This window comes from Leptosomus discolor, chromosome Z (assembly GCF_034619465.1).
Source record: "Leptosomus discolor isolate bLepDis1 chromosome Z, bLepDis1.hap2, whole genome shotgun sequence".
Lineage (NCBI taxonomy): Eukaryota > Metazoa > Chordata > Aves > Leptosomiformes > Leptosomidae > Leptosomus > Leptosomus discolor.
In genome coordinates this window covers 92,270,016-92,286,691 of record NC_141419.1, presented here as the reverse complement: position 1 = coordinate 92,286,691, position 16,676 = coordinate 92,270,016, and the positions used below count along the sequence as shown (strand labels likewise).

General features: G+C 47.5%; 1 protein-coding gene across 1 annotated transcript in view; it reads right to left on the bottom strand.

Moving 5' to 3' along the window:
- DCC (DCC netrin 1 receptor) overlaps positions 1 to 16,676 on the bottom strand; it is a 566,036-nt gene that overhangs the window by 150,348 nt on the left and 399,012 nt on the right. The window contains exon 9 of the mRNA XM_086479399.1: positions 13,832 to 13,986. Coding sequence (XP_086335525.1) covers positions 13,832 to 13,986 — 155 coding nt within the window. The remainder of the gene's footprint in view (positions 1 to 13,831; positions 13,987 to 16,676) is intronic.

Genomic DNA, 16,676 nt, shown 5'->3' with positions numbered 1-16,676 from the left:
ACCGACAGCTCTTTTTTTTTGGTAAATCTGGCAGTGCGACAGCCGAGGAGCGCCTGACCCTGCGCTCCTGGATCCGTCCCTCTCCCGCAGCACTGCGATGGCAGAGCCGGGCACTGGCGAAAGGCACCGACAAAACACAGAGAGCCTTTGATCACAAGTAATTCTGGGTTTAGATGCAGCGTAGATACATTTAATATATTTTTATTTCCTTCGCCCAGCTTTCCTCTTCGTTCGATTTCAATATTTCTGACAGGCACTCTAATGTGCTTAAGGTCTCAGTATTTTCAGCACACACAAAGCATTTAATAATCTCTCCTGATCCCTTCTGTCAAATAATAATCTCGTGAAAATTGGCATTAAGTTTTCAATCTTTTCCTAAAGTCTTCTTTTTCTAAACAGCAGAGATGCCCTAGAACTGCTTTACATTCCATTAAAACAAGACATTAAATCATGTTTTCTCTAAAGTCTGCCTTTTACAACAAACAGCATCTTTTCTCGAAGAAAAAAGGGATAAAGGAAAGAGGGCAGGCGGATGACGGATGTGTGTTCTTTTACCACGGGCTCCACGCAATGCTTCGATATATTCAAAAGATCACCGTTCCTCTGAGAATGCCCCTCTGGTCCCACAAAAGACTGGCTCAGCACCTCAGACTGTTTCATAAATACAAGCCACAAAACCCACTGCTCTCGGAACTGCCAGATTTGGGGTTATTTGGTGGAATCACTCCTACTCAGCAGCAGTAACGGCAATCGGGTCCAAAGCCAGAAATGGTCAAATGTTTGGTTTTTTTTTTTTTTCTTTTTGCCAATGCCAAATACACAATATATTATGGCAGAAATAAGCACCTGCGCTCCTAACACATTCCTTGCAAGGCAGTACTGTTGTGTTTCTAATCTGAGCTGGCCCCAGCAAAGAGGGCTGTCCTCTATATAAACCGTCTGTCTTGCCTTCAATCTTCCAGCAGTTCCCAAATCTTACAGCCCATGGGCTATTTCTGGAGCTCACCTCCTGCCAGCAGTCCGTACAAACCCAAAGAGGTCAGGGGCACTTGGCAATAGCTGAAGGGCCTCTGGAGAACAGCCATAACTCGCTCCCTCCCTCCGTCGCACAGAGCAGCGCTGCACATCCACGTCCTGTCCCGGCTGCTGATGCACCACGCACACGGGGCAAGCTGGGAGCCTCCGGCAGGAGGAACGACACGCAGATTGACAGAATCACAGAAAACCAGGTTGGGAGGGACCCTCAGGGATCATCTGGTCCAACCTTTCACACCTCCAGAGTACAAGTTGAGTCAATGCAGCTTGACTTTGGCATCAACAGACCCAGAGAAGCTCAGGAGGGCTTCACAGCTTGAAGTGGGCAACGGCTGCTGGGAAGATCCCCGGCCCCTTGTAGGCCATGAGGGCTGTAAGACCTCCAGTAACCCCACAAGTCTGATTTGTTGTAGGAGCAGAAAGGGCTGGCATCTCTGTATGACAGTGAAAGCATCTCCTCATTGAGAGACTCTGGTATTGACCCCGCTCATTTTCAGTCGCATAAACCCAGATGTAGTCAACTGCTCCTCAAAACCTGCAGGAAGGCAGTTTCCCATGAACCTTCACTGTTCTTCCACAGAGACTTTCTCTTCGCTATTGTTCAGTTGAACTGCTGATAATAATAGTTAATAAGATACAAGGAAGATACAAGTCCCTAAAATAGGGATGTAGGCAACTACGTCAAGAATTGCTTGGCAACTGCCTAAACACGCTAAGTATCTCTCTCAAACCTGACATTTTTATAAGCTCGTGAAGCTCTGCCTTCTGCACCCCAGGCCACCCTGCCTGCGCCAGTGGGCACCTGGCTCATACCAAAGCCCGGCTGGCGACCAGGGAGAGGAGCACCTGAACATCATGAGTGCAGCTTCGGCACGCGAAGAGCTCAGTTACCCCAAGACCATTGCCTTAAGCTCTATCACAAGACGCTGACCTTCCTTCAGAGCTTTTGATGGGCTCCAGCCTTGAGCTCTGATGCGTATCGATGCAGAATTACACACGGCAGCCTTTGGACATGAAAGCAGAGTCCTAAACACCACCTTGAAGTCGAATACGAGGTGAAAGGATCATGGCCCTACTTCTTTTCTCTCTCCTTGTGGTCCCAGGGGTCTTGACTTTTGCTGCCTATAGTCCAAACCGACCTGCCTCTAATGGCCATGATGCTCCTGCACCGAGCATGCTATCCAAGTCATTCATGCTCTAAATCCTTTCAGGTAGAAGAGAACACTAAATCTTTGCATTAAACCTTCCCAGGAGAGTGCACGTACCACTGAGCACACACCACCTCCATGCTTTTACAAGGAAAACAAAACTACTTATCCCAACTCAATTTTTTTAAAGGAATATGCCTGTTAATTCTCAGTTAGGCTTCCTTGATCTCCAGCTCTGTGTCAGGCTAGCCGTCTCCACCACAAAAGCTGCTTTTTTTAAAACATTTTTTCCTAGTGATTCATTCTTCTCTATGATGAGATGCAATGATTAAAATGTTCTTGTTATTACATTTCACTTTTCATTTAAGCAGCTGGTTCTTGTGCTGATCTGCACTGAAAACATTTCAAACAGAAAACATTTATGAAGCCACTTGCAGTTATTGATAATAGAGTGTATGCTTTGATTGCGCCTTTGATTCCCCCCCACACCCCCCCTTTCTTTCTCTGTAGTTAACAGCTTTAAGGATATTTCATTAAAATCTGGTGCCAAGCTGCACGGAAAGATGTAACTTCAGAGAGCCTGCAGGCAGTGTAATTACGAACACAGGGAAACCTGCTTCTCCGCGCCGGACACGCTCTGAAGACATGACAATCGTTGGGCAGGACTGCCCCAGATGCCTCCAGTGCCACCCACAAAAGCTGGCGTTGGAGACACCTTTTGGAAGAAGCTGCCGTTTATCTCTTCACAGAGTCTTCTGGTTTTCGTTAGTTTGCCCTTTAACTCTTCACGCGGTGCCCAGCTGCGCACCACAGATGGACCCATGAACCTAATGTTCTTCAATTTGTTAAGGAACATGGGACCAGGGATGGTACCACCAAGTGATGTGATGGAGGTGGCTCAGCTCTGAACTCTGCAGTGAAGGGGAAGCGCCTTCTTGGAGCTGCCTTTACCCGAGAAGGTTTGGAAACGTGTCCTCTTCCACCTCCCTGCTGTGTAGGAGCGGGGGGCGGGGGGGAGAATGGGGATCTCACAGGACCTGTGCGTCACCAGAGACCCCGAAATGTGCCAGTGGGGCACAATACCACAATATAAATTCTAGAAAGTCTGGACCAAGAGGCAGGTGGGAGCATGGTGTTATCTTCTCACCTTGGGATCCAGCGACAGGGCTCACGGGAATGGTTCAAAGTTGCACCAGGGGTTCTCCAGACTGGACATTAAGAAGCGTTTCTTTACCAAAAAAGGTGGTCAAACCCTGGTACAGGTTTCCTGGAGAGGTGGTCGATGCCCTGAGCCTCTCAGGGCTTAAGAGGCATTTGGACAACGTGCTGTGACTTTCGGTCAGCCCCGAAGCGGTCAGGCAGTTGGACTAGGTGATCACCGCAGGTCCCTTCCAACTGCAACAGTCTGTTCTATTCTCTTCTTGTCAAACAAATCCTTGGCCAGAAATGGGTTAAACACTGCCAGCAGAAGCACTTCAACACCTATACAGGCACTTCATTAACAAAGAAACTTCAAAAAGTGTCTTCAGTACCCAGAATTTTCACTCCCGTGCTTATTTTGCCTGACTTTCAAACATTTCAGCACACTTCACAGTGCACAGTTGTAGGAACTGAACCGCCGTAGCCAACCTGTTAGCGCTGGTACTGAACTCACAAAGAGAACAACGTTTTAAATGGTCTCCTGCTATTACTTTCACGCTGCACGACTGGGCTGGATTCATGGCAGGAAAGCCGCAAGATTGTGGCTGGAGGAAGTAGGAGTCTATTTTAACAGCTGGCACCGCGGAGAAAATCTCTCTAAATCAAAATTTATTAAGATTTCACTAATGTCAATAAGCTATTTGAAAGCAAATACAGGCTGCAAACATGAAGACAAAAATAATGCCATCAACGAAGAAATAACTCTGCAGTCAGTGAGACAAATTCATTTTGAAAACAAGCCTTTGTTACAAAATCCATCGGCTTCTGGGTGCCCAAACGTGCCCTGCATTTGTTTGAGGTCTGAAAAATGGAAGAAGCTTCCTGAATAGAAGAGCGTTTACAACGGCTGGAGGCCTCGCTATGCACTTACGTGAAATGATAGCATCCACAGAACTAAAAAGCAACTCTTATTGACTTCAATAGGGACAGAAATTCAACCTTTTATTTTGAGAAACAGTGCACTGAAAAGATAGGTTCCAGCAATCCTGGCTCTGGCTCAGGCTTCCAGAGGGAGCTTGGATAAATAATTTAATGCTTTTATGCTTCAATTTCCTTCCCATAAAATGGCATAATAATATATCGCCTACCCATTCTTTATCTTACCTATTTATATTGCAAGATTTCTGGGGCAGGAAGAAAGGTCCAGCTAAAACAAAGACGAATGCATGTCAAATGGAACTGAGACAGAATTTCAATTCCTGCGTCCAAAGCTATTTCAGAAACGCTCGGCAGCAGCCCGTTTTATAGAACATCTTCTCTCCGACCTTCTCCTTACGGCGCCGTGCCACTGCTCCTGCAGAGGACCAGAGCGGCTGCGGCTGAGCACCTCATACCCTGCTAACCCCACCTAAGGCAGGACTGCTGACGGCAGCAGCCACGTCCCTGAGCGGGACGGTTAATCAAGCACCCCTGTGACAAAGTGATGGGCTCGGATATCCCACGGAGACAACCGATATGGAAGGGTTCAATGGACCTACCTGAATCGTTTAAATGGTTTGGCACTTCCCAGGAATCGTAGGCTGGAGTGCACCCCTTGCTCAGCTGCAGAGGTTCAAGAGTCTGTCTTCTGTCTCCTGTCTAGTCCCTCCGTGGAATTTGTAGAAATCATAGCACAAATGGCCTGGATCATAACTTAGGTCTCCAGACACGGCCGTCCCACAAATAAAACCCGTCTCTCTCTAGAGTTAGCTTTGTTTCTGGTCGAAAGGTTTGGGAAGAGCTTTGTACCACCATTCAGCAGAACACGGTGGCCTTGTGTCAGCTGGAGGCACCAAGTAGGCGCCTTCCTGGTGCCCAGATCAGGCTCGGTGAAGTTTATTTCATTCCCAGCTCATTACTAGCGCCCCAACCACCATTGTTTTAGGAAAGCTGTAGGGAGGCAAACACATCCCAGTGGCCTGAGCCTCAGCTGAGATGTCTGGATGACTCTCAGCAAAGCCACGACACCAGTGCTCTTGTCCGGAGAAAGACCAGACGGCGCCAAAGCTCATCGCCCACGTCTGGCTGGTGAAACGCTGCCCCGCGTCTCACCAGCAGCGAGCGGAAAGGACACCCGCGCCGCCCGAGGACTGTGGCATCAACACGTTCCCTTGAGGGACACAAGGACGAAGAAAACAGACCCTGGGAGCAAAAGAGCTTCCAACTGGAACAGAATTCGTGCTGGGAAGGTGACGTCTTCATCACCGCCAACTGCCTCCCAGTGCTTCCCACCCCCCCGAACTGCCAGCTCCTCCGCCCGCAGGGTGAAGCCCGCCTCGGCGAGGGGTGCCAAGGGTGGTCCGTCTGTCCTACACCCCGCCTGGCTGAGGGGGATCCAAGCAGGGCCACGCTGTGCCTCTGCATCACCGTCTGCATCAGGGGCCTATAAATATGGAGATTTCATGCAAATGGCGCAATGCCTTGATTTGCATAGTTGATTAAGATACGCTCATCTGTTCTGCATTTTTCTTTTTCTCAGGTAAAAGTGGCTTTAATTTTCTGCTCCTTCTCGGCAAGCCAGTCAAAGTGTTTTACTTGGCATAACGGTGCCTTTGCACCTCGGCTAACCTGGCGCAGAATGACAACGCGCTTCTCGCCAGAGAAGCTTTGTAAGTATAAAAAGCAACGATCAGGTGAAAAGCACTGAATTCTTCATATCAACCACCTCCATGAAGCACTAAAAGGCAGGAGTGTGCGGCGTAGACAAACCTCAGAAACAGAAAATCCCTCTTCTCATTTAGAGCATTTGGAGTATTTTCACTGCAGCCGATTAGTTCTGGTAAACACGGTCTTCACAGACAACAAAACATTTGGAACACACAGCGACAATTGTTGCTTAGCAAGAAAAAAAACGAAGCAAAGTAATTCCGTAATGCCGAAACATCCAGTAATGACATTTCCAAACTGAAAGAGTTCTTTTCTAAGTCATTTTAAAATCACTTGCACTGATTTTTTTTACATACACAAGTTTTACATACTGGATGACAGAATGAAATATGTTGTTTCACTAAAGCATAAATAAAACAAGGAAAGTAATCAAGACTTCTTTTCACTGCACTTCAACACAGAAGAGCCTCCAGCGCCGTAATTTCCTGTGAACCCCAAAGTGCTGGTCCTTGCTCTGCTCTTCCTACCCTCAGCCTGTATTTAAAGGGTTTGATGAAAAACACTAAACAGTTTAAAGAAGTAAGCACAAAGAGAAATGTTTTTAACAAAAGAATACTGCCACTATTATTTTTTTTTTTTTAACTTTAAATTCATGAAAAATGGGCCGAGACTATTGCGAGGAGAGGAGATCTCTTAAAAACAACAGGAAAAAATATTTCATTGAACACTATTTAAAATCCCTGGGAAATATCTGTGAGACCCCTCACCAGGGAAAAGCTGGCTCTCCGCAGCGGGATGGGCAGCAGGGATGTCTCAGGGCGGCCAAGGCTCAGCAGACGGGAGGCGGCAGCACAACCGCGCCGAGAGCAAGGGCTACGGTGGGGAAACGGGAACAGATCTTTGCCAGCATCTCACTCAGGCCAACTCCTCAGGAGCAGCAGGAAATAAAAGGCAACTGCTTTTATTGCTTTTGCTGTAACTCTCGCCAAGGACGCGGTAGGTGATGCGGGGACTCTCGCAGACCTCCGAAAGAACATCTCGAAACCTCTCAGGAATGATGAGGGTCAGAGGTATTTTCAAACCCACCAAAGCCAAAGGATTTTCTTACAATTTTCTTTCCCAGAAGGTATGAAAAAGATGAGCACGTGTCTCAAAAGAGAAAATCTTTCTGGCAGAGTGGCCTTCAGTAACCAGAAGGAAAACAAGGCTTGAGCCTGGCACTGATGTGCCACGTGTTGAACGCACCAGCAATTCTGCCCTAAGCGTGAAGCCACGGAGGTACCTACTCACAAGTGCAATCGGAAGGACTCGGTGTATACGCCTGATATCAACGTGTATTCCTCATCCACTGGCTTTCTTCCTCTGTACAACACCACCAAGACGTAAGAGGCTCTCATAAAGAGGATGCAAAGGCACTTGAATTCAGTTTTAATTACAGTATTTCATACAGCAGTGCAACTTTCTACCTGAGACATTTCAAAGGAGGCAGAAGAGCCGGTCAGAACCAAAAAAATCAACCAAACAAAACCCCCAAAAGAAAAGATTTTGACTGCGTTATTTCTGTTAATTAAGATGAATGATGAACGGCAAGCGATCTGCGGCGCTTCAAATTGAACCCAAGATAATTTGAAAATGAACAGTATTACTTTCTGGGTTTGTTTTTCACTTTAACTCTTAGTCTACCAAAGTAGTAACAGACTCTCCCACTATTAATAAGCTAAATCTGCCCTCCTAACTCACAGAAAAGAAGGATTTGCATGACGTCTTCCAAGGATTAAGATTCCAGCGTGTCTCCACCATTGTGCCCACTTCAGAAACGAAGGGATGACGACGTACAGGAATGAAACACCTTGCCGTCAGCGATGCAGACTATGTCGGAAGACTCAAGTTTTCCAGCTCAGTAAATAACTTGAAGAATCTGATCACAGTGGGTTTGACAGAAAAACTGGAAGAACGGAGCACACGCTTACCTGGTCACTTTTTTTGCTGCTTAAACAGGAGGTGAGATTCGATCTGAGCTTCAAGATCATAGAATGATAGAATGGAGATGTGCAGAATGTTTTCCTGTCCTCTACAACGTTTTTGCAAAGTCTCTAGGAAGCAGTACAACATAAATTTTATTTTTTCTCTTATTTTATCCCTCCTTGTTGTAAACGGCCTTTACAAAAGCCTGAATCAGCTTCCTCACGATATACAGGGAACCGCATATTCAGCAGGTAAGTGGAGATGGAGTCACTGAATCTGGCATTTTGTTCCGCAAGAGAAACTAGAAATCCAACGGGAAACAGAAAGAAAAAAGAAAAAAAAAGGCCATGGCACTGAAGTGTCTGAAGAATAAAACAGTATGAGGTGATCTTTAGTTTCAATTATCAACGCTAACAGCCTCTACTAACCAGCCCTGACTCCAGTTTAAATGTCTCTATGAAGCAAAAGCCAGCCTGACCGTCCCTGCGGCACGTATGGACCCAGCCCCGAGGCGGCAGAGGTGGCCGGGGAGTGTGGGAGCTGGGAGCGGGCAGATCGCTTTGCCATGGGAAAATGGCTCAGATTCCCCACAAAATAACACAAATTCCTATTTCATCTGAAATTAAACCTGGCGTAAAAACAAAACCACAGGAAACGAAAGACAAAATCCACAGCACAGATCCAAATTCAGATTTCATGCTGTGCTAAGGACATCAGGGCCAGGGCAGATGCTCCACCCGGACCCGTGCTGGGGACACCACTGGCGTCCCAATGCCCAGGCTAGAGCGAGACCTCATCCTGCTCCTGCAGCACCCTTCCGCAAAGTGAAGCACCTTCCAAGAGCTGAGATTGAAGCGACTCTTCTCCCGCAAGAAAAAGACAAAAAAACCTTAAAAGCCCAAAAGAAAAAAAAAAGTGGACGGGGAGCCAAAAGCAGGAATCAAAGACAGACAGAAAATCAGACATCACCACCTTTTCCTTTAGGTCTGCCCAACTTTGAGAAAGAAAGATACATTTCATTGAAATTTAAAGCAATTCAAAACTTCCCCCCCCCCCCCCGCCTCGCCAACGCTCCACATAAATTACTCATAAAATTAAAGAACCATGCAAGAATGGCATAAAGTTACCCCAGGGTGTATTTTACTGAGCCATTATGGAAGAATACACACAAATGAGGAGGATATTAATGACTCCACAGAACACATTTTTGTAGCACTGCTTCACCCTTTCATCGAACGACAAGAAAAATCCACTACGGAGGCACTACGCCGGGCATTGCTTACGTTTCCGTCTGCCCCAGCTCTTTCATTTTACTTTAAAATAACAGATGTGACGTCATCCTAAACGGAGTGATGGAGAGCAGGAGTGCCACGTCCTCAGTTTGTCACTGCGACGGGCGGTGCAGCAGGGGAGGCTCCTGATGGGACTCCCTCATCAGACGGGACTAGCTGCAGGCCTGTTAAAAATCACTGATTTTTGTTCCATCAGTACAGGACGGAAAGGGGAATTCCTGCCATGAAGGACATTGTTTAAGCAGCATGGATAGAGCTGTACCTGGGCACGAGGAAGGAGAGAAGGAAAGTCACAGATCCAACGAATAGCCCAGGTTGGAAGGGATCTCGGAAGATCATCTGCTCCAGCCTTTCATCAACATTGTCTACTTACATTCTCCAGATGGAGGAACCAAGAGGCTTCAACGATCTGCCCAAAGCCACCAGAGCCTTGGCTCCAGCCTTCCCAACTTCTTAGAAACAAGCTCAAGCTTTTTCTCTGCCCAGAATATTGATTCTCATCTCCCTGCTCCCAAAAACGTGACCAAACCCCCTTTGGCAGGAGGTTTTACAGCTACCCTGCAGCGCCCGCCCAAACTCACCGCAGGGCTCTCATGTCAGCATGACCCTGACTATCATGAGATCGTTCGCCGTCATTTACAGCGACGACGTTACCACCACTGTGACCGAAACCGGTACCCAAAACAGCCGAGCAGGGAGCAAAGGCCCCCTGAAATACTCATCAGCCGACAGCCGCAGGGTTCGGCCCTGCCTGGGGCCCTTCGCCAGCCTTGAGAGGGACAATGTGGCACCACCTCCGCATCGGTGTCTAAAATGGGTGGGTCTGGTACAAGTCTTCAGAAAAATCCAATTATTCCAGCGCCTGTTTATTCTGCAAACTTAATTTGCACAGATCAACATATATGGGAACCGATTATTGCTTGATAAAAGTGTCACCTGGGAGGGCTTTAAAGACACCCCTGCCTCCCCGTGCTTTTTCACGTGAAATTTCCTTCCATTAATTCTAATGGCCTTTTAATTTTCTACGCAGTTTTGACATTTGTATAAGGAATGTTATGGTAAAAGAGATTGCTGTGGAAATTTTGTCTATGCCTTCTTAATATCTCCTGTGCGATAACTTCAAAGGATGTTGCCTCCTCTGCAAAACTTGTAGCAAAAAAAAAAAAAAAAAAAAAGCCACCATCACACCCCAAAACTTTTAGTAGCTTCTGGTGCAATTGCTTGAATGCACGACGGATGGTAGTTTTTGCTGCTAGTTGTCTTAGCAAGAAAATGCAGGTGCAGCCAGTCAGTGACTAAAAAAAAAACAACAACCAGAAAAAATGGAATCCTGAAATGACAAAAGCGACTGGTTTTGTGAGGTTAGACGCACCAGCCTCCAAGGGGAATTGAAAGAAATTGTGAAAGTATCTCGGCAGGCGTGGACCTCGGCGACCAAAGCCACCCAAGTCTCCTACGCAAGTAAGATCACCCTCTAGCTGCCGCAAAATGCCACCCTCACTACACAGATTCCCCCCCCAGATCCTTGTATTGGTTTCAGAATTTCCATTTTCAGGACACTGGGGTGGGAAACACAGCTCCTCCCGGCTGCTGCCCGCCTCAGGGGCAACCACGGGGGGTCAGAGATTTGCTCCTTGCAGCATAACACAGGAGGGGGCAGACATATGGGGACACAGCTGGGCTTCTCTTAAGTAGGTATAATAATATTCTCCTGCCTCAGAAGGATACAGTAATTAATTATTCCTTATAAAGCCCTTAAAGATGCTGGGGTGGAAGTTGAGACGTCAGCGCCCACTAAATTGATTTCACTGGAAGGGAGATGAAAAGAGGCGACTATGAGGCTGGAGCGATGCCGTCAAGTTTCTCTGGGGCACACCAACATGCCTTCCTATTCATCTTCTCTTTCACCAACTAATACACACATCAGGGAGACACAGATTTATTAGGAAGCCGGTTTTAATTCGCAAGGGCTGTGAAAAGAAGTGAGCTGGTCCCACAGCAGGGAACTGCTTTCAAAGCTGGGATGGACAATTTCAATCCTCCTTGCGAGAATAGATGCGGTTCTTTATTCTCAACTACCAAGCTGCTTTAACAGCATCTCGAGGAGCCAAAATAATAACTCACAAAGTCTCCACATGTGGTATGAAAAGATTAGACATGGCTTAAGCAGGCAGGGATTTAAATCCGGACTGATAATACCGTAGTGAAATTATATACCATAAAGGCAGAGAAAAAGGGGTTGTAGTTTACCAAAAAAAAAAAAAAGGCGGGGGGGGGGACACACACTGTTAATCTGGGAACAAAAAACCTTCCTATAAATCCAGCCCATACATTCTGGATGATTATTTCAAAAAGCTGGAACTTGTTCTGTTGATCTTTTAAACTGATTACCGAGCAAATGTATGCACTTTTAGAAACAGGCACTGACAGACATGAATTTCAGAAGTCCTTTTTCATCAGCTTTTTCTTCTTTAACAATGCCAGATTGCATAATACTTCTGATATTTTCAAATAATGTGGAAATTCAATTTATGTGCAGCCATGTAATTTATTGTACAATAGTTACAGCATGTTCTAAAAGACAGCCACAGAGCGGCTGCCTGCCTCCCAGGACCAGAGAGGCTTGTTTCAGAATGATAAGATAATTTGGTCAACAGTAAAAAGCGAAAAGAAAAATGGAAAGCAATATTTTCCTCCATGCTCAAACTTGACACTTCAGAGAAATCTGGAAGTTATTAAATAGGAAAGATATTCCAAACGTCTACCCTGTGCATTGAACAGAGCCGGTAACTCCACGCCGTGGCAGGTTCAGGTGGTAACAGCAGGGGGTAGCGGTGCCTGCTTTTCACTGGGGCTTTGTCAGGGAGAAGGCATTTTCCTGACTGAAATGTTATTTTACTTCTGTAAATCTATATACACAAAATATATACAAACATCTACAGAAAAATATATGCGCACTTGCGCGTGGGTGTCTAAGCAAAGGGAAATCACCGACAGATAAATGATGCTGATGGTTACGTTACCCAATTCCTTACTTTCAAAAAGCTCAGGTTCACAAACTCAACTTTCAAGAATCATTTCCCCAAAAAGGGCCGGGATACAACCTTGCACACAGGCGCGGCATAACTGCAAAGAAGTGCAATAAGTGGCAGAGCAAGGGATTGAAGACGTGTCTAAAATGGAAAGCCACCCAGAGAAAACCAGAAAGCGACACATCTTGGGCGATTATTTCACCAACGTCGCTGCTCTTGGGGGTTTGGGGAGTGATGACAGGGAGTAAGATTCACGTTTCGTGATAAACAAAGCTATAGACACAAACCCGCAGAATAATGGAAGTTGAAAGGTTCCTTTTCTCCTTGGTCACAACATCCCTTGCCTGGTCAGGGGACACTGCCCATGCGCTCACTGGCCCTAACGGAGACTTTTCCTGGGGCTGAGCTTAGCTGTAAAAGGAACTGAACAGTTCAAAAGCTGCCTAAAGCCACCTCCGGAGGCTTGTCTTATCACAGGATTTGCTTCCAAGCTCCGCTTCTTCTCCTCCACCCCCTGTGGAGAGCCATTCCCACCTCCTCTACCTGCTTCCAGCAACAAGTCACCTGCGGCAATGAATCAAGAAAACACATTTCAGGGGGTTCCAGCACAGCTGTTATCTTCACACAACGAGGGGTTTTCAGACAAATACTGCCTTTCGGTTAAATTTCCGTACGTGGCAATGTGTGACGATGTAAAACAGTTTCTGTGCTTCTGTCAAGCGTTAGATTTCCCACCTTATTCCAGAAGGGGAGCGTATTCTGGCAGGGGCTTAATGACGGAGCACAAAAGCAGCTCAGCATCCCACTATCGCCCCTGTGGTTCACCAAAGCAGTCCAGTGCCCATCAGGATCAGACACGGCACCCTCCTCTGTGCTAAGAACTAGATGCCAATCCCTTTTTTACAGCCAGTTCTTCCGAGTAATTAATTTTGCCAGGGAAGGGTTTCAATAACGTTTCAATCCCTTCTCGGCAGCAGCCCTTCGTGGAGCTTCCAAGCGCGAAAAACTGCCACAGGACAGCCTCAACCAGAAGAAATTTCTCTTCTTTCTGGAGGCCACCCGTGTGCAGGTATTTACCATCAAATGAGACGTACAAAATGAGAGAAGCACCTACTGAAAGGTTCCACCCGCTCCAAAGATTTGTTAAACGCGCTTACTGCTAAACACTAACTAATAGAAAATATGAATAAGCCGAAGCATTTACTCCAGTGGAAAGTTTTCGCATCTTTCAGTAAGTTTATCACGTTTTCATGTACAAAACCAACTCCTCCTGTACCACAGCATAGCCTGTGACATCACTTATGCTGTCACGTAGCAGAAGATGGGCTGTGTGGTCACCAAAATCACGGCGCGGACCAGCAACACGCTGCCGCCGAGCAGCCAGATGCTCTGCAAGAAATACTACAGACTGAGGAAAGGTTTTATTTACCGTGCATAAGGACTGGGCCCTATTTTCTAAGAGGAGCTACGTGAACACCTCAAACCAACGCGCCACGGGAACCGCAGGGGTGCTGCTCATCGCTCCAGCCGTCGCTGCCGCCCGCCCCGAGACCCCGCTCCTGCGCACACTCACGCTCTGGCTGCGTGGCGACCTTGACGGGCTGCGAGCTCTCTCCTGGTCCCCACTCGTTGTAGGCCACCACTCGGAAGGTGTAGGTCTCCTCCGGCTTCAGGTTGCCCACGGTAAGTTGAAGTGTCCCGGACTGAGATGTGTTGACTGCCCGTTCCCTAAAAAATATCAAAACAAAACCCAAAACATTTAAAAATGCATTTGGATCTTAATGCATTACTTACTTACGCAGCTGGTAGCCTGCAAGGTATGATTACTTCTCAAACTTGAGTTTGAGGCTTGTTTGTCTACAGGGGTTTTTTTGATTTTTACTTTAAAAAGCCTAATTCAAGTAATGGGGCCCACCGGGAGTGCTGCGAGCACTACAAAGACGACTTGTATTTTAACACTTCATAAGGTATATAGCGTATTGGTTCTTTGCCTTTCTTAATATAACAAAAAAGGAAAATTGACAGAAAGAAATGGCTATTCAATAAAGGAACACATCTCTGACACAGCAAGTGAGATGCATATTGGACTGTAAACATCCAGCTAATGAAAACTGGCTTGGGATGGCTCTGCCAAGCGAGCCCTTGCCAGGGCTGCTCCTACAGCTGCACCTACGAAACCAGCACCATCATCAGCCTCTGCCTCACGGGCAATAGGACCACACCAAAAAAAAAAAAAATATAAAAAGATGGGGCTACCACTCACCATTTCAGGGGTCTAAACCGAAACCCCGTTTGCACTGTGCTCCCCCCAGCAGCCCAGGGGCAGCCTGCCTCCTCCTCACGCCCAAAACCGGTCAGACCCCACCCCGTGCAGGCAAACTTGGCCACCGGCTGCTGGGAAACTGGTGCACGGGGGCAGCAAGTCCTCCTCCTCCTGAGCAGTGACGTGGAGCCCACCTTGTGCCCATCACCGAGCTCGTTTCAAGAAGCACTAGAGCTCGCTATTGCCTGCATCAGCCAGGTTTCTGTTTCTGCCCAACTCGGCCAGCAGTTTCGTTATCACGGCAAAAAACCTCACAGATATTCCTCCACCAGCTGCTCCCAGTGGCAAGTCCCAGGGTAAGTGGCCAGTGGCGGTCCTCAAAGTAAAGCTCCCAGACGTTGGGAGGTGGCAGCTCCTTGGCCAGGGAGACGTGCAGGACACCATCCTCCCACGGCAGGAGCCCTGTAATTTCTGCTGGCACCATAAGCACCCAAAAGGATATCTGCGTCCCAGCACTGGCTTGTCTGCCTTGGGTCAAGCAGAGCTCTGTCGAGCTGTGGCTTTGTGCTGCTCGGTGAGGGGAAGCGATTGGTGAGAAAGATACAGACCTAGAGTCATTAACGCGGGATTATCCGGCAAAAACACAATCCCTAAACAGTAAAGCAGGGTTTAAATTGGATGAAATCACAGTCATTTCATGGACAATCTGCAAACAGAAGTAGGTAAAATTGCTTTTGTAACTGATTTATTACGGGTGGCGTGCCTCGCTCCTCTCCTTCACTCGAAGCGCTCTGAAAAGCTAACCACAAGAAAAAAGGCAGATTTCATGCTGCAGAAAAAAACATAATTTAAGACCAAATCAACTAATTGTCAAACTTCACAGAGCGTTGCTGTGGTTCTCTGGGCTGCAACAGGCACAGCAGCGACTCAGAGAAGAGAGGTCATTGTTCCTCCGGGGACCGTTTCCTCAAAATGAAATTTCTCAGACCAAAGAACGGTCCCGTCCTCCGAGCGCCAGGCTCCGCCGTCGCTCCAGCCCTCCGAGGACTGACTGAACAAAGCCTGGGTGAACATCCCCTGGGGAAAACATCCCTTAGCAGAGCCAACGGGAGGTTTAATGCCTCTATTCCAGCGGAAAAGTTTTCTGCAGCGCTTGATAACGCGAAAGCAGAGCTGTGGATGGCTGCGGCTCCCCGACGAGGACACTGGCAGGCAGAGCCATTGCTCTTTCTAACTGGGCAAGCTGAGCTGTGCTTGACCAGCTCAGATAAATTTTATTCTCTTGCCTCTTATCTCCGGTTTCTACTTGCGAGTTGCAGAAGCAGGAACCCAGTTGCGTTGAAAACAGCTCCAATGGATTTGTAACCAACTGACTGACTCCGAAAGCAGCGGCACTGCCGGGGGGGGGGGGTGGGTGGTCAGATGGCAGTAACACCTGAACTGAACAGCCACGACATTCTCATAAACCCTTTAAGATGCAGGATCCCACCGCAGCTAAGACAGAAAACGTTTGCAGAAAACGGATCCACCTTCGCTGCACCGCATCCTAACGTCAGCCATCTCCAAACATCCGAGGAAGCGCTCTGATTCGACTCTTAACGCAATCATCTTCAAATGTAACCTCAGCAGCTCCAGGGCTCATCTTCCACTGGATTTCAGTGGTGATACTAAAGCCCAGGACGCTCCTCTGTGCAAACCGGGAGCTGTATAACCACCCACATACATCAGTGCTCTCAAGCTGAAGAACCCAACGAGCTCATCGCCCGCAGTGACGGGCCAGACTGTTCCTAAATAAATGTAAGCGCAGGTGAAACTCTGCTGCTCTGGAAATAGCACCAAGGCTGGCAGGGGCTGGGGGTGTCTGCAGCACCCACCCTTCCCACAGTATTCACTCATCACTTCCAAGGCTAGCTTGCTCGAGCCCAACCCTGCGCTCTGGCCATCTGATGGCTTCCAGTTTGGGGGCAGCACTGAACAGCAGAAGCTCTGGGCTGTCCCCAGCCCATGCTGAAACATCAGAGAGGGATGTTTCCCGGTTCTTGGCCAGCCAGCATGTTGTCTCCATGCACCTCAGGAAAGCACTGAGCAAATGAAACCTTTATATGCTTTACATCCTACGTCTCGGGTTTTCGAGCTATGAGACGCAACATCAGAA